Raw genomic sequence first — 25,323 nt, 5'->3', positions numbered from 1 at the left:
AAAAAATTGCGAGGACAAATTTCGATTTAAAGCTTTCCTGACTGCAGGGATTCATCTTCTTGGTTCTTTCGGTAAAGTCACGTAGAAGGGAAATAATAAAATAATAAAAATAAAACATAATAAAATACAATTCTCACGACGTTTCGGCCACAACGCAAGCAGCCGTCCTCAGGTGAAGAACAGGTCTGTCGGAAAGATAGCGTCTGAAATGCTGTCTTTCCGTCAGACCTGTTCTTCACCTGAGGACGGCTGCTTGCGTTGTGGCCGAAACGTAGTGAGAATTGTATTTTATTATGTTTAAATTGTATTATTTTATTATTTCCCTTCTACATGACTTTACCGAAAGAACCAAGAAGAATTGCGAGGTCACGTAAGTTTTGGTTAAGGGAAGGAAATTGGTAACCAATGCAGATATGTATCATGCTGCAAAGGCTATAAGCATGGTAAAGTCATTTTGTTCCTGAGATTAAATTAACATAGAGCATGTAAACTTATAAAATATCTGGCCAGCGTGGAAGAGTAGGCTAATAATGCCTTCTGGAGGGGATCACTAGAGCTACCTCTGGATGGGCTCACTAGAGCTACCTCTAGTAGAGGCCCTTTCACCAGCAGTGACATAATCAAGCATTTTGCCGGGCTGTTTCTTTTATCACATATTCTTCTAAGCACATTTGTATAAACTAATAAAATTGAGGTTTTGTTTTTTTTCTTTACAAAAATCCTCAACCAATGGGTGGACATTTTATCCATTCACTGGCTTCACCACAGGAATGTCGAATTTACACCACGAGCTCAGGCGGGCCAATGGAGATGAGCACTGGCTTATTGTTTTAGAAATAAGACACTGTGATTTGGCAAGATTCAGTCATCGACGACTCATTATATTTAATGAGTAACTGTCTGAACACTATGCTTTCTGTATTTCATGTGTAATAATATCAATTATGAGACATATATTTCTAGCATCATCGTAAGACTGTTTTTTCAGTATTGTCCTGCATTGGGGAATTGTATTCATCACTTTTGGAAGTTTTTTGCCTTTGAGAGGATATTGGAGTACTCGGAGCAAACCCTACAGATGTGATGAGTTAAAGGATGAATAAGCCGACTGTACAGCTATCTTTTGGGCATCTCACGACCCAGCAGATATGAGAGTTTCACAAATCTGCATCATCCACGAACACGTGCCTCCCGACAATTGGGTTTGCAGGTACGATCCTCCAAGCCCTCCTCAAATGACACTCGAAGGGATTATCAGGTGCCCTCACTTTATCGGGTTATCTCACTTTATGGGGTGACCTCACTTTATGGGGTGCCCTCACTTTATGGGGTGCCCTCACTTTATGGGGTGACCTCACTTTATGGGGTGCCCTCACTTTATGGGGTGCCCTCACTTTATGGGGTGACCTCACTTTATGGGGTGCCCTCACTTTATCGGGTGACCTCACTTTATGGGGTGACCTCACTTTATGGGGTGCCCTCACTTTATGGGGTGACCTCACTTTATGGGGTGCGCTCACTTTATGGGGTGACCTCACTTTATGGGGTGACCTCACTTTATGGGGTGACCTCACTTTATGGGGTGCGCTCACTTTATGGGGTGACCTCACTTTATGGGGTGCCCTCACTTTATGGGGTGACCTCACTTTATGGGGTGCGCTCACTTAATGGGGTGACCTCACTTTATGGGGTGACCTCACTTTATGGGGTGACCTCACTTTATGGGGTGCGCTCACTTTATGGGGTGCCCTCACTTTATCGGGTGCCCTCCAGTGGTGATCACGCCCCCCACACACACCCCCCCCCAAACGTGAAACTCGGAAAAGCAGTATTTTGTTGATACTTAGCAGAGAAAATGCATACAATGTTTTGTGTATTCAAGTAGGGCCCTATGTAACAGGCTTAAAGACCTGCAACTTGTGCCCTCAAAGCAAATTATGTCCAATACTGGCTGATCGTCATGAGCATCATGGGCATTACAGTACAGGTTTGCCCAGGAGTAAATTCCTCATTCCTATTCTGTCCACATACTCCAAGCGCATCGACTAAACACCACATTCACATCTGTTGTTTTTGAGAACTCAAAGCAACGTCTTAATTATGTTCCCGTTTGAAAACCCAATGTCGCCTGAGTAAAGATTGCGAGATGGCCACCACATTTGTTTAACCCATTTGAACATCACATTCAAAATATGTAAACGTTTTAATTATTATTTATTTATTTTCGCAACTTTTGCATTATAAACATAATTACCTTTACTTTCTAGGTACAGTGTATCAAGATGAATTAAACTTCTTCAAAGTTAATTTCTTCCTCAGGAAGTGAGATTTTGTTTGAAGCAACTACCGCTCTACTGGCCCACATTCATATTGCACGCAGTGCAGTATTTCTGCACGGGAGGTTCAATGATCTACAGCGAGTCTAGGCGCTAAGTTATTGCTTAATATAAAAAAAATAAACTCTAGTGAGTTTGTTGGGCTCAACCCAGTCAATGCTGCCTTTTGTCAGGTCAGAGTGTCTGCTCCAATGATCATGGTTCGGTGCATTGGCAGTGCTGTACCACCAGTACTGTAGTAGAAATTCCACATTCCTTTGACACAGCCCAGGCACTCCATAAGACAGTGACTGTTTAACTTCCAACAAAGTGGTACTCATACTCTTTGGTTTTTTCGCTAAAGTCACGTAGTTAAAACAATTAATAAAATAAAATAAATGAAAACAACTAAATTAAATCACGACGTTTCGGAGGCATTTTTACACCTGATGAGGGAGGATTGTGTTGCCTCCGAAACGTCGTAATTTAATTAAGTTGTTTTCATTTATTTTATTAATTGTTTTACCTACGTGACTTTACCGAAAAAACCAAAGAGTATGAATCATTGCAGTCACGAAAGCTTCAAATCTAAAGTGGTACTCGTTTTATTGAGCTCAACAGAAAAAATGGACTGAATCGACTCTCAAAATGGCAGCTCAAATCATTCCTTTCCAGCTGTGAGTCAAATGCGTTGTATCACAGCACCACCGAGAAGGAAACGCTTTGAGTAAAAATAAAATGCATTTATTATTTTACAAACGTCTAATTTTACCATGCGATATTGTGAGAGTCCAACAGTGGGCTATACGCACGGACTAATAATGAGCCATGGAGGGTAAAAAGGCTTCTCCTGTGCTCGTTTCAGCTTAGATTTTTTTAGGCCAGGTAAAAATAAAATTCCATTAGGAAATGTTGGGATAAGTGCTACGCTTTCCATCACAGATACAGTTCCCTAGAGTGATGAAGTGGTTAAGGGATTTTGAAAGAAAAAAAATTGTTGTTCAGTGAATAACGTATATGGTTCATATTTGAATTATGAATGGTGGAGGAGAAACCACGTAAACGATTTAACATTCAAGATCCTTAAGGTGCAAAATTCATAGGGCACATGGTTGAAGTCTGTAGCTGGAAGACTGAGACTCCTTTAGAATGTTTAACGTTCATTGTTAATGTTTATTGCTCAGAAAGCTAGCCTGATACCCCTACGATTTTGTGGATTCATTGCTAATACCTAAGGTCCACTGAGAAAAATGCAGGAATCACCTTTATGGTTCTGCGTTAATTCCCACGGGTTTGAGAGCCAACTCAAGACAATTTTAGTATTCTTATAGCTCATGTTTTAAAATAAGAGTAATAATAAATGACATTTATGATGGTATGGTTGCGTTAAATCCAAGACTCACAGGGGCAACGATAATCTTTGAATGCTGCTCAGCTATGCTAGCGTCCTGATTCAGTTATGGAAATTCCCCATTTCTATGGCAAGGGTCAGCTTATAAAGGATACCACTATTGGTTTGCCACAATGATGGTACCAATTATATTGACCCCAGAGAGATGATTCGCTGAGTAAACCAAAATCTGGTATTTGAATTCACAAACCTTAGCATTAGCAAATACGAATTCTGCCACAGAGCTACCCACCAACTAATATAAGCCCCTTAATAAATTAATTACGATAAATACATGAACATGTATTATTACTTTCACATTGTTTAGTTGCACATTATGTTTACAAAGGGAATCTGATTAATTTAACGTGATCATAACAGCCTGTTATTTGAAATAATGGGAACAGAACGAGAAGTATCAATTTTAAAACAGTGTGCTTTGGTGATTCAACAAAAGGATATTAGGTAATGGCAGGATTTAATCCGTCAAATTTGTTCATACTGGCTCAGTCACTTTTGATGTGCCGATTCTTCACACGTGCAACATCAGAAATAGCTCTGGTACAATTTAATTTATCTAGCTGGGTAGCGTTGTAACACAGAGCTCGACTCACAATCTGAACATCGCAAATTCAAATCCCGACCGGGGAATGGGTCAGTTCATCATCCACGGTCAATACCATTTTGCAAGGAGTCACCAGCAGTTGGCCTATGTCTTCCTGGCCCTTGTCATAGGTATGTGGAATTTATACCTCTGACTCAGAGCTGCCAACATATCTGAGTTAAATCCACCACTCATTTTACTAGGAAGGCATGTTGATATATTAAGGGGGGAAATATTATGGAAAATGGGGACATTGACAGTTTGTGTGAAATTTTTTTTTAAAAGTCAGGTGATCAAAATGCTATTTATTTACAATATTATACAAAAAGTTATTCAGGATTATAAAACTAAACATTTACCAGCCATTTTTTTTATTTCGGGTTAAAGTGATTGCATTGTAAATAAATGCAATGAGCAATATTTGCAAAAATAATAATTAATGCCTACATTTTAAGCTTGCCAAATAATGTTCTACTAAATTTGGGTGTTGTCAATAATATCTTGCACGGTTCTCGAAATATGCCATATGACTTTCAATGTCAATTGCCAAGCAGTAATTTTCAATACTGACATCCACTCGCTAAAGCCCCGAGTTAGCTTCTCTCCTTCAAAAAAGTAAACAGCATTAATGTGATTGCCTATAGCGTGTTGTCTAAATGTAGCCCTACGTCATTACAGTCTTTATTACAATATATTGATTTGAGGAAAGTTAAGGCTTTGTGAAGAGAAAATACCTTGGAGCTGTTTGTTCAAAGTGCAATACATTAGCCAGACAAGACAGTTTAAAAGATTCCAAGGATGTAATTCCAAATCCATGCGAATGCCATGCTCAAGGTTTCACTGTCCTGGTTTCAAAATGCTGCAGATGCTGTTGTATTGCTTTCATTTTCATGGAGTGGAAAATACATTTGAAATAAAGTGTCAGCACTAGGATTTGACAGCGTTGAGTTGTATAGTCTCGTACACATCAACAAGAGCTGAATGGCTCACAGGGCTATACCTAATAAATGAACTTGAACTTGAACTATATAATATAGCAGAATGAATTAAGTGGTCGTGTGGTGCCATCAACAAATCGGCCATGATGATCTCTTGATCTTGACAAAACAACTGTAGGCAATGTGAACAGTAGAGTTGTCAAATTTACACCAACACATGTTATCCAGTTATACAACATGAACAGAGCAGGTTCGGTCTTGCTCCGGATAAAGCGTGCAACTCACAAAGAGAAGAGTGCGAGTTCAAATCCGAGTCAGGTATTTGTCCCAGCCGTTACTCCATTCAGGCTCAATACAAATGCGAGTCCCTCTCTGTGCTTCGCCAACAGAGTTTGTCCTATTAAACAAGCGGCTGTGGCTACAGAGACGTGGAATCTCCACTATGGGCTGAGGGCCAAATGAGCACCGCTCCATGCTCATTTGGGTGAGGATCATGGCGGATTCCAAAAAGGAGTATTCCATTGATATGTACCAGATAAGATATGGTGATTTTTTTGTTATGATTAATATAGGGCCCTGTTTAAGAAGCTTGAAATTTAGGGACCCCCCCTCCACTCTGGAAGTTTAGTTCTGGTTCTGAGGACATACATTGACATTGTGATTATCTTTGGTGTTAACGTGTGAAAGAAGTGAGGGAATTTTGACCGAACGACTGGATACAAATAAGTAATTACGACCGCAGATGCATTGAAATGACACAGTGGGTAGGACTTGATGGATTTCCTTAGTTAAGCAGCAAGTATTGGCTCAGCAGAATGCGTGATGTGCGAAATAAATTTGCCCGTTGGGGGGGAAATGCCAGTTATATTTCATGGCTTGGCCAATGTGTGAGAAATTCGAGAAAACCCGCATGCCAACAATGTGAGGAGCCTCATTTGTTAGCTTTGTCAATAGTCTGGAGTTGAGAAAAAAGCCTGGACAATTCATAAAGAGAAATTGTCCCAAAAAAAAGAAAAAACCTTGAGAATTCTTTCAAAGGTCCTATACATGCAGGTTTTCCTGAAATTAAACAGCAGGACCGTATTGAGCGTTTCACTCTATGACTGATCACAGCACCGACCACACTTAGTGGCAATAATTGAGAAAGATTGGATTTTCTACGCTGGAGGCATTTTCAACATTTTAGACACAGGCTTTAGGTCACACTGTCCCGCAAGCCTGAGAGACGGTAAAAAGCACATAAGAGTCTTCATACCTCACCATACCTCACCATACATTTCACCAGAAAATAAATGTCTACTTCAGAACATTTGAGAAATAATTATGATGTACTCTGTATACAACTTAATGCAAATGTGTTTGACTAAAGTTATCACCACCTCCACTGTAATATGGCTGATTTTGACAATAAAATAAAAGTTTGTTTTAATTTAAAGAAAGGTGCCACCTAACAGCTTGGCACAGGTGCGAGCGGGGTGGTTATATCACAGGCTTGTGGGAGATGGCAGCAAAGGCTTGGGGATGACTTCATCCAGCAGTGTATTGAGCATGGTCGATGATGATCGTTACTTATTTTTGTATATTATGTAGCACAAAAGGTTGCCCTACAGTTAGAGCACAAAATGCAAGTTCATTTATGCACTATGAAGACGGTACATTTATCAAAAGATCACCTATTTTTATATTTTATATATTTTATATTTTATCGACTTAAATATTGTAAATTATTATTTATATTACGTATATTTATATTTTATACTTTTAAAAATCCCCACATTTTAAGGCAGTGTTATTGACGCATGCGTTGAGTTTTCATATTTCAATGAGGATCGCGACCTAGTCATCATTTGGGTCAAAGAATGAGTACATTTTTCTGCAGTCATACCGGTCCTCTGCATAGTCATGTAGAATTTACCCCACAGGCTCAAGACTGCCTGCAGAGATGAGAGTCTCCCCACGTTTATTTCAGTTGAGAGACACAAACTATTTTGATGCAGTACAATATATGGCTAATTATAATACTTCTAGATTTGAAGCTTTCGTGACTGCAAAGATTCATATTCTTAGGTTTTTTCGGTTAAGTCACGTAAGTAAAACATCAAAATAAAAATAAAATAAAAATAAAAATCACGACGTTTCGGAGGCAACACAAGTCTCCGTCATCAGGCTGTGACGGTCCCACCTGATGACGGAGACTTGTGTTGCCTCCGAAACGTCGTGATTTTTATTTTTATTTTATTTTTATTTTGATGTTTTACTTACGTGACTTAACCGAAAAAACCTAAGAATATAATTATAATACTTTCACTCGATTATGTTGATCCAGTTTAGAGTCAAAGGGGGTGGTACAGGCTGTCTACATGGAAGAGATGATCACCATTGACTTCCCACAAAGTCTTCCACGTGTTTTTTTTTTCCGATTGAAATAAAGATTTCCCAAGTTGACTCCCGATGGGGCGATGGGGATTCATAGTCCACGACCTTTTCATGGTTATCCAACCGCTGCAACCAGTTTTATGTGAAAACTTAAATCTACTAGAATTTCAATAATGTTTTAATTAAAGCAGAAGCAAATTCATTAACAACCCTAGTTGGCTTAGTAAAGTCTCAACAGAATACCATAGCTGAGCAACGTAAGTATACACACAAACCTGACTATAACTCCCCCCCCCCCCCCGTAAGAGAATGCCATATGTACCAGCAGGTGTTATAAACCTAAAATATCCTTAGCGCTCGCATCATTATGGAGACCTTTCCTTGCAATGAAGCACTAATTCAGAGGGTCTTATATTGAGTTTAATTTCGAGTGTGACCTTTATGTTATCTTACAATAATTACTCCTAAGTTAGCACGCTATACAAAATAATCCTTCCAAATGTTAATGTCAAATCATATTCAGTAACAAGTCTGACATTTTCTCAACAGACTACTCAAGTGATGCCTTTCTCAAATAAGCATTAAGGGAGTGCTCATCTACTTACAACCCTGAGCCAATGGTGGAATGTCACGCTCCTGTGCCAGGGCCAAGTCTTTCCATGAAGCAAGCACTCTTGACTTTCCAAAAGAAGTGTTCCTGTTTCTATCAACCCCAGAGGGATGACGAGTCAATACACAATCAGAATTTGAATTTGAACTCTCAACGTTCCATTTGCGAGGAGCTCGCTATGCCACTGAGCCACCTCTACCGATGATATCGGAGCACTCATATTATTAACATTTTGAATGAATGATAAGTCAGTTTGCCAATATTATTTTCATGTATTACTTTGTGACGAATGCCTGATCTACACAGATTTAACCAGTGGATTGTTCTCTTTGTTGTCCTCTGCAATGGTTTTTCCCTGACCAATACAATGTCAGCATTATTGCTGAATGCTATGGATAATACAGTAATTCTCTATATGCTGCCGAGAGGATGTCAACATCTAAGAGTACATCCACCGAGGAGATGGAGGCAATGAAATCAGTGCATGTGCAGATGCTGGGTGGATTGTGACATCGCAAGATCATGAGAGATGATAGCAGCTTGGGGAGGCCTTAATCCGGCAGTTGATTGACCATGGCTGCTGATGATATCCTATACATTGTCCTCAGGTTGCCGGCTTTATAATATTGTGCATGAATGAATATGCCAAGATTTGTATTATTTTGTCATTAGCAATAATGCTGTCATTATTATTAAAATCATTTCAATGGCCGGCTAATATGTCAGAACAGTAATAGCAGTAAAGTGTATATTAAGGATTAAGGATTTATTTGTATTGGGTGCTTGAATGCCTCAGCATCCCGAAGCCCCTTACATCACATCTCAATTATTTCAATGACCAGCTGTAATTTATTATTATTATTTGGCTGAGGAGACCCCCTGATGAAAGCTGTCCCTGTGCATCTCAATGTAACGCAGCATCGGCCTGTAAGCACTATGGGGGGGGGGGGGGGGCGGTGTTGCGCTTGGTCAATCCAATTAGGTCATTTACAAGTTATTATGGAAAATCGTGATCAAATTTTGACTGTGATACTGGCACAAACGAACTAGTTTTTTTGCACAAATGTCATGTAATCTTTAACGTTCACTGCCATGCAGACGGTGTGATTTTTTTAATCATCAACACTCCCGTGGTATTAACCAGGGTGGCTTGGGTCTTGAACCGCGAACCTCTGCAAAAATCGGCAAATGCACTCCAGCTCGGTCATGTTAAATTGCAAAATGAGAAAAAAGAAAGATTTCGACTTGCATGACATAAATTTCTCATACATTAGTTTTGACATGAATTAAATTTCCTAAGTAACATGCATGACAGCTCGTAATGAGCCCTAAAGTAGAACAACCTTTCACGTGACCTTCACGTTCATGAATCTTTGAGACCCTCAATGCAATAACGTGGCAACTATTTCATTATTTTTTACACAAATTAAACTATAACGCAGAATGGTAATTACACGCAGGAAACAGCAGCACCATATTGCGAATAAAATTAGTAAAATCCAATTTGTCTATAAATAATTATCACAGTCATATTTTCAATAAAATCCTGGCAATTGATATGCTTGTCCCAGACTCCGTTCTGATGTAACGTAGTGAACAATGCAATCTTATTTTAGACACTGAGGCAAATCAAACTATATTTGTGACTTCTGTGAAGTAAGGCAAATAATACGTTAGATTTCAAAATGGAAATATATTCACTTGTATGTATGTCAGTGTGCATTTAGCTTGTTGTCCTTTGCCCCCACACCTTGGATTATCACGGTTGGCTACGTACGGTGTGAAAGAAGTCCAGAGTACAGCACACGCATATAAGTGGATAAGACGGCAATATAAGCATTCGCTTGAAATGCATTGGAGCGCCCTGCCTACGCACACCCCAGAGACAGGGCACCACGTTCCCGGTGCACCCAGCAGCACGATGCGTGGGAAAAGCGGTGCAGGCTGTTTGACTTCCAGAGTCCTTTTCACTGAGTCAGCTCTGCCACGCAAGAGTGTGCGGGCGTGCGCCGAGCCTCTTGCTTCTCAGGATAGTGTGATGCTTTACAGGAAACCCTCACTCTTAATTCACGTCCATTACATAGTTTGCAGATCTATAGCACTTAAGGCAAAAAGAGCCTGCCATGTTGTTCCCTTTGGTTACATAGTTTTCCTGCAATAAATTATGCATCAAACATTGCTTAAAGTTATGGACTTTAGATCATTGCTTTGATGCAGTGCACAAATCACGAATATTTAGGCAATATTTCTAATTAATGATTTTGATTCAAAATATCAAGCCAAATTCACGAATTATTTTAACTTGATACAGGTTCAAAAGTTAGTCCTACTTATACGCATTGTAACTCTAATGAAGACCGATGAGCATTAAAGTCAAAGTAAAGTGTTTCTGATGGAACGATTGGAGTTGACACCTGAGGGATGATGAGATCAGATGACCCTTAACCAAGATTTGAATTAGCATCCTTCTGATTGTGTGTCCACCACTGCAACCCTTTACACAGCGCCAATAATTGTAAACATGGCCAGTAAGCGTCTTACATGAATACTTATATCCTTTGGAATGGTTGATCTCACATATCTGTACAGAGTATGTCGGACCCTATCGTTCAAATAATCTCTTTGCATGAATTGCCACTGTGCCCACAAACATTGAGTGGAATTCACTAAGGTAGTTAAAATTAATCCGCAATCTATCACACATTAGTTGAAATTAATGAACCTCTTTAATAGAATTCATACTGAACCAGCAGTTCATTTCTTGTTGCATTATCTAAGGCAATTTTGGACTGAATACTAACAAAGGTAAATGATATACTCAGTAAAGCACTGCACGCATTTAGCACACTCATGCATTCATATTTAATCTTTATTTAGCCGAATGTAGTGTACAAAGGAAAACCCATCTCATGTATAAACCATTAATGAAATGTATTTTCATAATTGTGGGGTACATGATGCAATTATATATTATGGATATCTGTATTCAATGCTGAAATTCCAGTAGCTTAACTTATAGTGAAATATGAATGTCCTAAACGTATTTTGTCTTCCAACTTTGATGCAAATATTTTTCCCAGCATCTATATATTTCTTATTTTGGCCTACATTTGCAGTGGGAGGAAATACATTGATTGAGGAATAGAATGTCACTGATGGCCCTGAGCCAGTGGTGGAAATTCCATATTCCCATGGCAGGTTGCAGTCTTTTTTCCATCATAAACTGATACCTATCTTCACTTCCCAAATAATTGGGTCAATCTGGAGAAGGGCCTTTTCCTAAAGGATGAGCTTCCTGTGTACTGCATTGTTGTATTTTAAGTTTGCATGTCTGTCTCCCCGTAGTCGCGTGGATTTTTTTTTCCAGGTCCTCTGGGGTTTTCCCTCCACATTTAGAAACATGCATTGAGATAGTTTAGATTATTTTGGTACTATAAATGTCCAAATGATGGTGCCAATTTGTTGAGCTTTCATTTGTGGCCAGGTCGCTTCTGAAAAATAATTTGATACCTCAGTGGGCTTTGCCTGGTAGGATTGGGATGGTTTAGTGTTGAATTTGTGTTTGGGTGATCTGTTTACCTTTCTTGTACTTGGAACTGCTATCATGTTTTTGTACTGTTTGTTGTTGTAACGTTCTTACCCTCCACTACTGGACTTCTGTGAAAAATAGCTTTATAGCTCATCTGATTTCTCCAGGATAAATAAATATTCTGATTCTGATGAGGCAGTGTTAATAAAGTGGCTGTGAGGTTTGCTGTGGCCTGTTTAGAATGCAGCTGAGCATGTTTGCATGAGCCTCATTTAATTGGATTTTTCTTATACAAATATTTCCATGATTGATTTTGATTTATAGCAAAGGAGTACATTGTGGTCAGACCCACAAATTTTGTTTTGACATAATCCTATAAATAACATTTTGCTGAAGTCGGATCAATGTCCCCATATTTAATCAGGTGAGAGGCCATTCAGATGTATTATATGTTGCCATGAATATCTTGGAATATGAACCTTATGGCGGGAACCCGGGGTACCATAAGCCCCCGGCTCTCGCATAAACAACGTTGTGATGTCATTTTATGTCTGTTGAAGGCGAACGATATGACAATCTATTCCTCTCAACGAGCTCCACACGATGCGCCGATTAAAGTTTCAAAGTTGTGTTTGTGACTACGGCAATTTTGGCAATGACGGGTGCTTGGTGAAGAACGAGAAGATTGATGCATGGGTGGGTCACGACGTTTACGTGTGCAGTGGGGCAGAGTCGCCAAAAATAAATAAATTAATTACGATTTTGACTTCCGTTTATTCGGGACCCCGGGGTCCCGCCATAAGGTTCAATTATGTTATGTCAATCTTTTTTTCTTCTTTCATTTTGTGAACACATTTTTTAAAATCCCTTTTAAGATATCAGCACGCGGTTGTATGTTTCAATCAGGATTATCACCATCTTCATGTGAAGTATATTTCATGACAGTCTTAAAACACTTCTAAAAAATCCAGTGAACAATAATTGAAAAGAATAATCAGGCCATGGTAGAGCCTACATTTAATCTAGCACTTTGGAGGCAAAACATTGGTGAATCGCATTGTCAAACGCACGCACATATGGCGTCTTCCTTGAGTACGCCTGGTTCTTCCCATATATATTTTAAAAAGAAAAAAAATATTCATTAAAATTAGTCTTGAGAGTCCATGGGAATTTCCTGAATAAAATAACGGCATGGTTTTATTATAAATGAGCCTTTGTGTGTTACTTTGTTATGAGCTTCACTTTTTAACATGTCCACTTTAAATAAGATTTTACAAGGGATAATTCAACGTCAATGCGAATTATATTGCAGAGTCTTTAAGGTCCACAATCGAGCGTGCTGTGTGCTTTGGTAATGCCTCATAGCTGTCCGGAACATTTGTATTGTAAGATTTATAGAATAAAATCAAGCGAAAAGCCTCAGTTGCCGACAAGAACATTGAATGCTAAACTACTACCTGTGAATACCTGTGTACACTGAAATGGATTATGGTGTTCTGCTGTTGAAATGTAAACAGAGCAATGTACAGTACGTACATAATTGCCATGGCAGCAGTATCCTTGAGCAGTTTTGTGAGAAGCAGCTGAATGAAAATTTCAATCGAGAATTACAAATTGGCAATAGCCTTCAAATCAAGATGAACTGCATGTGAAATAACGTTTTTATAGTGTGCATGTGTACATGTATTAATGGAGAGCGATTAGAATGCTGTATTGCATGACAACCTGAGTAACCGAGGTTTGTTTTGGTGGAATGGAGTATCATGAGTGGCAATTGGTGTACGAACCTGTAGTGTATCTTGTCCAAAGTTGATATGGGGTGTTCTTACCAATAACATCTGCTATCCCAGCAACATTAACTCACAAGCCTCACTCTGCTGAAGAGATCGATAAAGTTGAAACCTGGTCCAAAGTGTACTTATTTTTATATGGATTGACGTAATGGGGTTATGCCTATATTTGCTTTTACCCGAGTCGTTGTCACTGGAGACTCAAATTGTGTAGAATTATAGCATATGACACATACACAGTGGGCAGTTGCATTGCATGGTAATGCAATTCATATAGCAGTTTGGTTTTACTCCAGGCAGTGACATGACATATATTTAGCTATTAATTGCATTACACGACATTATAGAGAATGTTTCACAAACATTTCAAATAGAATTTCAGCCACTTCTTTCCACAGTTTTAAACAATTATCTGTCAATGTGCAACCCATTAGACTGACCACACGGAAAATAAAATATAAACAATGAACACTAAGTAGGATGCATACATCGTTTTTACAACCTGTTATGTTGCAAAGAGTTAATTTGCAATTTGTGGCACAGCCTTCCATTAAATATTAACATCCTGGAAAAAGGGTGGCTTGGAAAATCCATAATTTAGATTAGGCGCCGGCGTGTTTTGTGGTGACATGATGCTTACTGGTTGCAATGCACATGCGATTTGAGAGAAGCAAGGCTTGTTTAATTCCTAGGTTTACAAAAATATTGGGGTTCTAAGGGGAGACAAAGCCACAATTAACAGAGCATTCACGCCAATTAACATAGCAACTAGGAAATAGGCTTACGACGTATATTTGCATGCAAAGGATGTTTGAAATCTGGATTGCAGGATAGGCTAAGGTCGTCATGGTGGCGAGATGTTAACTAGCTCGCCTGGTGTACAGGAGGTCGTGATTTGGAGTTAGCATGTTCTCCCCGTGGTAGCGTGGATTTTTCTCCGGTCCTCCGGTTTTTTACTCCACATTTAGAGACTTGAGTTTCGAGTATTTGGCTGCAAAACATTTCCACAATATAAGCCACTTCGTTCAGCTATCATTTGTGGCCAGATCGCTTCTGAAAAAAGAGCTATGTTGCTCAGTGGGCCTTACTTGGTAAAATAAAACAAATGTTTAGTTGAGTTTTAACTCGGATCCTCAGAATAATAGTATACTCAATCAACAGTGGTCAGTCACATTTGTATCACTCTGCTATGGCTACTACCTTGTTTATTGTCCCCTTGAACTTTAGTCTTTGATTCCTCCGCTCCCGTTGCCGTTGAGGACTCAGTCTACCTGACTTTTTCTGTCATCCATGGTGCACATTCAGCCACCACACTGCTGCAGGCCACAGCACCTATGATTAGCACGGTTAGATACGTGCGGTGCGAAAGAAGTTCAACATATATCCTTCTATTTCAGCCTTATTTCCTTGCACTGCTCACGTTTATATTTTTCGTCTTGTCTCTAATCCAAATGTCATGAACTTAACCCAATTGCATCGACATTATTGCTGCTTATTGCCGACAACTTTGAAGTTATGGGCCTTTGGGCATGTGCTCAGCAAACTTGCGATGAAAATAATGCAGCAGGATAGAGCTGTAGGTGCAATTAGAGAAGGAAGGGTCGTGATGGATTGGGCATGTGTGAACGATTACTAAGACAGGCCTTGGGGTGGGCAATCACAGACAGGTGATCGAGATGAAGACACAAAGCAACGTGGTGGTGGTGGTGGTGGTGGTGGTGGTGGTGGTGGTGATACCGTTTACACAGGCCTTGGTGCTCAGGTGATGCCTGCACAACAGATTTGCAGTATCTGGCAGGAGAAATGAAATGATAGCAAGGTATGATGTCAATGGGGTTATTCATTTGTTTTAAAACACAGTGGACTGTACACAAGATCGAATTTCTTACATGAATGGAGGTGTTCTGTATACTGATTCATTTATATTGGGGATCAAGAAGAACTCGTGGTTTGGTTATCAACAGTAGCTCCTTTGCAAAATGATTCGACAAGAAGACAGTGCAAAAAGCTCAATAAGGCAGCATTGCTAGTGAGCCAGTGGATGCCTATTTACTTAATATTTATTTTAACCAATTGCATGCCAATTTCATTATCAGCATAAGTGTTACAACAGATCTTCACACAATATAGTCAATTTCAGAACCTCCGACAAACAGCAGAGCATTGTGTCTCAATATTATGCTAAATTAGCAATCACTTACCCACCCAAGAAAGCCACACTGGGACTTGAGACTCATTTTCAAAAGGTTCTGCATTCGGATATTTGGCCAATTCCACGAATGGGTGTTTGGAATTTGAGGGGAAATCGGACTCCTCAGAGAAAAGCTACGAATACGAGTGGATGACTATCAGCAATGCTATTACCTGGCCACTCCTTGTGACCCCTACACCTACAACACCTGGTCAGCCCTGGTGGTCACCAAACTATGTACTAACCAAGCCCAAATATGCTTAGCTTTCAAGATCTTACCAGACTGGGCACAGTTATGGTAATTTATTTACATGCATTATGTCGAGAAAGGAATACTGTACCATGTTATTTATTTCCAAATTACATATATAGACAGAATAAAATGTCTTGGTCTCATAAAATGGTTTCAATCTTGTCTTGTGGTGCAGTACTTGACACACAAGTGAAATGTTTAAAATCTAAATCCCAGTTGCAGGGTGACACGGACCATCCTGGTAATCACTTACACTGTGTCATATTAAACCAGTGGTCTCCTTCAGATACTGGCCTCCTCAAAGGGAATGTGGAATTCCAAAAACCAGCTCACCAATCGAAAAGAGCACTGGCCTATTGTTTGTTTGAGTAGGAAGATCCTTTGATCACCCTTGATTCTTAGTTTGTTAAAGAAACATCATCTTGCATTCACATATGAAACCAACTGACACAATAGATTTGTTGTAAATTAAAATTTAGAGAATCTAAAAAGCTAATTACATCCACTGAATAATTTAACGTTACACTGAGCATTACAATTGTACAGCTGCTCGAAAGCAGCGTTGGTTGTTTTGATTTCTGAAAGGCCAGCAGTGTCACATGGGAGGTGGCTACATCACAAGCCAAGGAAAATGAAGCCTTGATCTTTTACTGAAAAGCCAGCCTTTTGTTCCACTCGGAAACTGGGACCTGAATAACATATAAAAAAACAAGTACAATTCAATCAAGTATTTGAACATGAAATGAATTGCCTTCTTTGTACTGGGTAACTCCTAGCTTCGGAATTTGAATGAACCAGAGACCATAGACCTATACCTGACCCTAAGTCTGGCTTTCTGGTTTCATCTTTATAAAGGTGCTTCACTGTCAAGTGCACACTTACAAGATGTGTAGTAATTTGCTCATTGGCCCCTACTTTATAGCAAACGCTCAAATATACTTAACCTGAAAAAGAATATAATTATTTTAAAATACAGGAAATTTATATTAAGTCAGGCGTGGTGGCATTGTAGGTTACTTACATTCAGAAGGCATGACTTCAAATCCTGGTTGGTGGGAGGGGGGTCACTCAGCCGATCTCTCTCTGCAGTCAATAAAATTGGTATTGCTTTCTGCTGAACTTTTTTCAGCCTATGAATGATGAAGTTAGACATGAGTCAGCAAAGCATGAGGGTATATAAAATAGCATATTAAAGTCCAGACAACGTATGCCCGGGACTTTTGCTCCATATGGGTCATACATAACTATGTTATAGACCGTGACCCCATTGTGTAAATTCGACCTGCCTATGACCGAGGCCTATGTCTACTGAGCGCAGCCACTGTTGACGACTCACACAGTGGTACTTATTTACCACGCGAAAAGGAATGATGTCTTGAGCCAACTCCAGCTGCGAGTTGAAGTCACAATTTTTCCAATGATGCGCTCTATCCACAGTGCCACTGAGCTCGACTGAGCTCGATTGTCTGTTTCTTTGGGGATCACAGCGAGTAATATTTTGACTGTGGATCAATTAAAAGATATAATAAGTGTATTCAAATCAATTAGTGTGTCGTATAATAAATGAGCAGCGATTAAATAACAAACACATGTGATGCATTACCATTAATGATGATTTTCATAAACCATTTGGAATCAGCCAGAATTTGCACAATATATTTTTAGGAACTATCCACACGATGTGACTGCAACAACCATCCAAATTGGAATTGGGTTTGGTTTGTTGTCCTTCCCTACCGCACCTTCGATTAGCACGGTTGGCTACGTACGGTGAAAAAGTAGTTCAACATACATGTATACAATTGGTAGGTTGTAAGCTCAAATCCTCGTCAGGATCAACCGAGCCAATCATCCCTCCGAGATCTATAAAACAAGTACCACTTTTTGGTTAAGCCAACAGTGGTCAACCTTGTTAAAGGAAGCTGCAATTTCCTCGACTGGCTCTGCGGTGCCAGCGGAAGTCAATACCACCCCATTGCTCATTTGAGCTGGGAGTCACTTTGATCTGACTTACGTTGTAAATGTTTATATTTGTATGTATGTTTAATTTCTTTCGCATCGTACACAGCCAACCGTGCTAATCGGAGGCGTGGGGGAAGGACAACAAATGAAACAAAAAGCAAGTTTAAAGAAATTATTTTTCAATCGAGATTTAGAATTGCATAGCTCCATCAGCTTCCTAATATCAGAAGAGCGTTCCAGACAGCCGCAGAAGCACATCTGAAAGCGCGCTATGCAGTGACAGTGTCGTGCTTCCAAATCCTAGTTGGAGGGGTTAACCCATCCCATCACATTTTTGGGATCGATTAAATGAGTACCACTTTGTTTGGAAGTCAACAGTGGTAGTCCTGTGGAATGGCTTGCCCCTGCCAAAGGAATGTGGAATTTACACCATTGATTCTACATGGCTGTAAACAGGAGATGAGCACCGATGCCTCAATGCTCGTGTTTTGTCCTTCCTCCACACCTGCGATTAGCACGGTTGGCTACATACGGTGCAAAATAAGTTCTACATACATACATGAAGTTACTTCCACCCAGACATTCAGTCGCTTTTATGTACACACTTCCTCCATGAATGTTACATACACAATGCCCCGTACAGATTCGGCCTAATGGCGTCATCTCTCGACTTGCAGGCCAGTCGCAGACACCCGTCGCCAAGAATGTGACAGCCGTGGAGGGCGAACGCGTCTTGCTGAGCTGCTCGGTGGAAAACAGCGATGGCTCGCCCATCCAGTGGGCCAACTCGGCACAGCAAACGCTGTTCTTCGACGAAAAGAAAGGTGAGGATAATCTGACAACACCACTCACTTAGGCATTCAAAAGGTCAGAGCTTGGCTCAATCCTTCATCCATGCCGACATCATGACTTCCACTGTGTGTGAAGCCAACAGCGATTATTTTATGCTGATTTTGAGACCGTTACCTGGCATAATAATGTGGAGTTTGTGCCAGTCACTAAGGACTTCCAATGGTGATTAGCAGTGCCCAAGGCTAATTTTAACAGTCATGCATTGCATGCAACTATGGGGTAAAGAGTACAGACTACAACTGCGATTGGATTTCTTACGTAATTCGCATTACTCTGACAGTGGACTCGAACGAATTATACAACATGTAATATTGGTGTATCTTTCTGTTCTTGCTTGCTTAATCTCTACGCATCCTTACGATGCTCAGCCCTCCAATGTCTGTAGTGTTTAGAGAATCCCTTTGTATCTCTGTATGAAACTGCACTGCATTGCGCCGGAGGGTGGAAGCACATACCGAGTCATTTGTCACCTAAATGGTCATCTTTGGAATGTCTTTGGAGGATAAAGTGTGTGTCTTTGTGCGCAATGATATTGACGTAGCAATTGAAAATAAGCTGCATTATTAATGAGCCGAGGATAATGTGAAAGGAGTGCATAATGCCCTTCTGCTCATCCCTTAGACTTGCTCAATTTCAATACGACTGTCTCAAATCAATCACGCTGCTCTGGCAAGGTGCACTGGCTTTACATTAAACAAGTCTACAACCAAAATATACGCCTGCCTATGAACAATTCCTAGCAGCAATAAGAGGCGCTATTGCAAAATATATTATTTAGGTGGATGGATAACCTTGTGAACCAGTTTCTACCAATTCAACAGTCCAATCCCTGCAGTTGCCTTATAATTTCTGTATGGATATTAGAGATCATGTGGCATTACGGAGGTATAGGGAACTGTGTGCCATTGCTAAAGCTAACATCACACAGTTAAACATGTCCCACTAAAAACTGCTGGGTGGACCTGTGGTGAGAACACGTGCATCACAATCAGAGGGATCAGAGTTTAAACCATGGTCATTAGTCAACCCAACCCATCATCACTCGCATGTCAATAAAGTGGGCACTGCTTTGTGATATGGAGATAATGGTTGTCATTGGTAGAGACTGGCCCTTTCCATATAAATGTGGAATTTTCACCACTGGGTCACCATTAAAGATGATCACTTCTGAAAACATATTTGGGAAGGAAGACATGTTAAGTCAAATAGAAAATGTCCCTATAGTAGATGCTGCATGTGCTTCAACAAAACCTTAACAGTAAATGAACGCTTCAGCAATGTCCATGCATTCCCTACATATTTCCAAGTAAATACAAAATTTGTCCAAAAGCTTGTAAACATTAATGAGACCCTCTTCTTAGTTTAAAGTTGATTGCATATTGGTAACTAATCACGGTGACTTACTGCGTACATAAACTCACACAGGGCGATAATAAACGGTCTATTTAAATGCGCGGACCCCTTTGAGTGGTAATATTTAATGGGTCACACCAAGCAGTGAATTTCCCTAATTAAAGTCCTAGTTTTCAAGGAGAACTTTACTTTTAAATTTCCCTTTGCTTAATGCTGTAAAAATGTAATTGGATTTAAAGTGTGGGGGGGGGGGGGGGATTAGCCAATGGCAAGGTGTGCATAATTCAATAGTACCACCATTTAATCAACACTCCTTAGAAATTGGTTTAATTAAATGAACATATTAAAAAAGTTAGTGCAGTGTTATCAATTTGTTGTGCTTAAAAAAACAATCTGACAAACATTGAAAGCGTCTCGTCGTCACAGCCGAAATACATTATGATTGATACATGCAACTACCTAATGAAACTACCTGTCAACATAGGTAGTTTAACTTTTTGCACGTCAGCTAAATAGCTTGTTGTATGTCAGCCCTTTCACCAGCAGTGGTGTGAAATAGCAATTGCAGGGCTGTACCTTCACCGTCGACATACTGTGTTTCCGTTAAATTTGCGATGGATACAATCTGGAGATGCTTGTGAATAGCAAATTTCCCGGCTGATTATATTGGCCAACAGAAACCTATCTTTTTAATTAATTACCTTAATTAAATATATAAATGTGCCCTTAAATGCATGAACATTATCATAACATTGGCAGAATAAACGTAAAGTAAATGAAAGATATATAATAAAGGATTACATCATATTTCGATTTAAAGCTTTCGTGACTGCAGGGATTCATCTTCTTGGTTCTTTCGGTAAAGTCACGTAGAAGGGAAATAATAAAATAATAAAAATAAAACATCATTAAACAATTCTCACGACGTTTCGGCCACAACGCAAGCAGCCGTCCTCAGGTGAAGAACAGGTCTGTCGGAAAGACAGCGTCTGAATAAGACGCTGTCTCATTCAGACGTCGTGAGAATTATTTTATTGTTTTATTTTTATTATTTTATTATTTCCCTTCTACGTGACTTTACCGAAAGAACCAAGAAGATTACATTATAGTTTATAAATGAAGTTATCTTCAATTATGGTGATGCTATGCAACATCACTTTATCTGCTCACTTTCTTTCTCACTCTCGATGCAGTCATGCAGAGTTCCAGATGCAATTCGCAAATAGTAAAAATTGCAAATAGCGAGTTTCCGAATAACGAGGGAATACGGTACACACATACAGATATACGCTTGCGCAAAAAGGCAAAGAATTGAGAGCCATCAAGTTCCACCATATGTAATGCATGCTTTCTCACACGAAGTGTGACTGCTAGAGACTACATTAACGGTGAATATAGCAGCATAGCTGATGGCAGAATTAAGCAAACGTGTAAGACTAAACACGTGATCTATGCCCAAACTCCCACGCACATGAACACGGACGTTTTGAAGGCCTCAGAGAAGCATCTTTCATTATGACGCAGCAATGCAGAACGGCATTAACGTTCCTGACCTTGACCCATCCTCCCTAAAAAAAGAAAAAAATGTGTCTGGGCCATTGCAGGAGCAAGGCTGGTATTATTTCTCTCTCCCAATGCCCTCCTACTGATTCACAGAGCCGATGTTGTGCAATGCGATATTTATGTATTTAATAATTCAAGAACTACACACTGAGCAAAACAAAGTATTCATTCGGACAATACGTTCTTCGTGGAATACAGCCTCTTTTCACGTTTTGTACCTCTTCTTGTCAGTCACATTTTATATTGAGGACTTTCACTTGTGAGAATAACATGTGATAGCAGCAACTGTTTGCCTGCGCTTGACCCCATTGTATAAATCTATCCATGACCTCACCATTAGCCCTACGAAACACTAAATTATATCTGGCAACACATGACGACTTTCTGAATTTCTCTATGTTCAGGATAATAGATGGATATTTGTTTACTGTAAAAGCCAAAGTTATAATGACAAATGTTTGGGACGAGAGAGAAACATGCTTAAGAGCTCAGCCGCATTTTACACTGAGTGAAACAGGTAACAGAAGGCATTCAATACAAAAATAAGGCAAAACTCAGGTCTGGAAAGCATTTGTTAACCTATGCTATATTTATAAATGTGCTGTCCTCACAATTACATTCCAATTGTGCTTGCAGTGTCGTGCTGAAAAAAGACAGCCACGTTGTCTCAGAGAACGACTCCCATGAGATAGAGCCAAGGAATCACCTCTGTGGTGCACGTGTTTTACACCCTGAAAAGTGGTTGTTGCATGACAATCAAATATCACTCTGTCAACAATGCTGAAACATGAATTTTTAAATGGAAACCAAATGCAACGATGGTATTAAAAAGAGATTTTCTAATATACTTCTACAATCATCCTTTTTTTCTGTCTATATTCATAATTATTTCACGCATTATGTTAAAAAAACTAACTTCCATGAAGACTTCGTAGCGGCTCTAACAGCGAGGTGCCCAGCTGTTTTGATGTCACCATCAACATCATCGACATCATCATCATCGACAAACAACATAACCATCATTACTATCATTGCCACCATCGCTATCATAATTATCACTATCATGAGCGCGATTATAATCGTCATCATCATCACCATTGTGGTTATCACAATTATCATTCATTATCGTTATCCGAATTGTTGAAGGGAACAGCTCCGATGTCACAAAATCCATTCTGAGGTTAATCAATAGATCTACTTATCCACACCTGGGAAACAGATGATGTATGCCTTGTGTAGTCGAGTGTTCATCACATGCCAAACTGAAACATTGTATATCTGGATAAGCCAATTAAACAACCCCTTAAACATTAAGTTGTTGCGCAGTCATTGGTAACTCGGCTGAAACCATTAACTCACTGCGCTTGAAATCCCGGTGTATGGCCGCATAGAATAGTTACCAACAATTCCAGCGTTGCCTGCTCATTCCATTGAGATGGCATGATGCCCTCGTGAACCACCATCACAAAATAATGTGAAACTATGCGTGTCACTCAATCAGAATTTAATATTAGCTCCTTTCATCAAGTGAAACATAAGCCATGTTGAGGCTTTGTGAATGTTCAACAAATTATTCTCCCACTCAATGTACATCTGAAGGACACGCACAGCATTACTTATTAATGAACGTGTTTGTTAATTTCATTTGTATGCAATGTTTATTTGTCTCAACAGACAATTTAAATAAAGTTTCTGTCCCTGTATGAAGGAACATGTTATTTGCACCCTATGAATAAACATACAAACATGATGTGATTTCTCTTCCTACCTCATTAATATTCAAATGGAAAAGTAGCTTAAATATCCCATTACAAATATGGTATTTGCAGTAATAATAAAAATGCACATTGTCACCCTTAACATTTTGTCTCAAAACATCAAAATGTTGATCTGTGTGTAATTTATTTTCACTATGAATGGTCTCTAAATGTTACGTGTTGATACTATTCGTGCAGTTTTCAATTGTTTTCTGTAACGCGTTGCTTTCACTCTGGTTCTTGATTGTAATGTGTTTGGTGTTGTCATTATGATGATCCACGTCACTATGGCACATTCCACTCATCCTAGTCTCTTGAGTTCTCTGCTCAATACATTGGCGGGAGGAAACGTCACAATCCCATGAGGCGAGGTCCTGTTGAGGGCAGCCAGTGGTGGTGTTGGAAAGCCTAAACCATCAAACACATGACACCAACGAGTGTGCCATTCATGCACACCCTGTCGATGTCGCTGCAATTCGTACAGCATCTCCTGCCGCCTTGAAAGGCCCATAAAATTAAACTATGACATAATTTATACAAACTGTTGCTTACATGCCATACGAAAAAATGAAGAAAGTGGTGGCTTCCCACAAAGTTGTGCTCATTGACATGCTCAGTTGACCCTTGACGAAGTGGTAACCTATTATCAAAACACGAGTGTGACGATATAACCTTACAGATGGGATTGGTGGATCACAAACTGATGGAGACACCCACCAGCTTGGCAAAAAGTTGCCTGCCAGAGAAGCAGTATGACAAGTAAAATATGTGGCTATGTGTGCAGAGTTTGTAATTTTGCCTCCCTCGTGTATACTTTACCTAGACAGGAATTTGACAACTATTGGAAGCAGAATCCTGCAATTATATCATGTACTCTGATGCTAAACCACGATTATTCTGAAATAACAATTTTGCTTATACTATTGGCTCATCATGAGAAGGGGCAAAAATTAATTCACATATATTACTGTAGAAAATATAATTAGGTACAAATTGCTAATTAATCTTGTCGGACATAATTCATATACAAATGACACTGAGGTGTGAAATTGAGATCCCAATTACAAATTACAAATGTATTTGCATTATATATTTAAAATGCATGTCATTAGGTCTCAAACTCGAAAACATTGGAGTGCTTTGCAGGACAGCCACAGAAATGACAACCTAAGCTGCAGTAATGTGGCATTTCCATCACTGGCCTAGGGAATTCAATGGAAATTGAGTATGAGTTTACATGTTACACGGATGATCTCGTTCAGCCAATTTCCCGGATATTTTACAATGGAGATCCGTGATGCGTGAGCACAGCAGCAACATAACAAAGACAAAAACGTCAATATTGCAGAGCACAAGTACAAGGTCCTTACGGAATATTGCACCACTAACGAGATATGGTATGGTCGTAAACAAAAACACGGGAATTAAAACAGTGCAAGTTTAGTATGAGAACAAGAGGCAGCAGAAAAAAGGCAGGTTCAGGTGCTCAATTCTCACCAGACTCGTAATCCACATTGTCTTGCCTTTGACATGAACTAAGCTAATTAAATGATTTGATTTACCAGATATATCCCACTGAACTATATGACCTCTTTTTCAGAGGCGACAACTCATCAACGTGGCTGATATAACCATATGTGGCAATTTATAGTGGCAGGAAAATAAATCAAAATGCAAGTTTCTTAGGACCCGGAGAAAAATCCAAGTGACCACCATGGGGAGGGAGAGTACACGGGATAGAACCCACACTCGCCTGCCTGCGCATCAGGCGAGGCAGATAACTGCACGCCACTTGTCGGTATTGCCCCTGTAATGGCTTGCCATGTTACAATGCTATACA

General features: G+C 39.6%; 1 protein-coding gene across 1 annotated transcript in view; it reads left to right on the top strand.

Moving 5' to 3' along the window:
- LOC133342003 (cell adhesion molecule 2-like) overlaps positions 1-25,323 on the top strand; it is an 83,297-nt gene that overhangs the window by 19,498 nt on the left and 38,476 nt on the right. The window contains exon 2 of the mRNA XM_061550862.1: positions 18,636-18,782. Coding sequence (XP_061406846.1) covers positions 18,636-18,782 — 147 coding nt within the window. The remainder of the gene's footprint in view (positions 1-18,635; positions 18,783-25,323) is intronic.

This window comes from Lethenteron reissneri, chromosome 13 (assembly GCF_015708825.2).
Source record: "Lethenteron reissneri isolate LAM-NWPU_2019-01 chromosome 13, ASM1570882v1, whole genome shotgun sequence".
Taxonomy (NCBI): Eukaryota; Metazoa; Chordata; class Hyperoartia; order Petromyzontiformes; family Petromyzontidae; genus Lethenteron; species Lethenteron reissneri.
The sequence above is the reverse complement of the archived record's forward strand: the minus strand, read 5'-3'. Positions and strand labels throughout refer to the sequence as shown.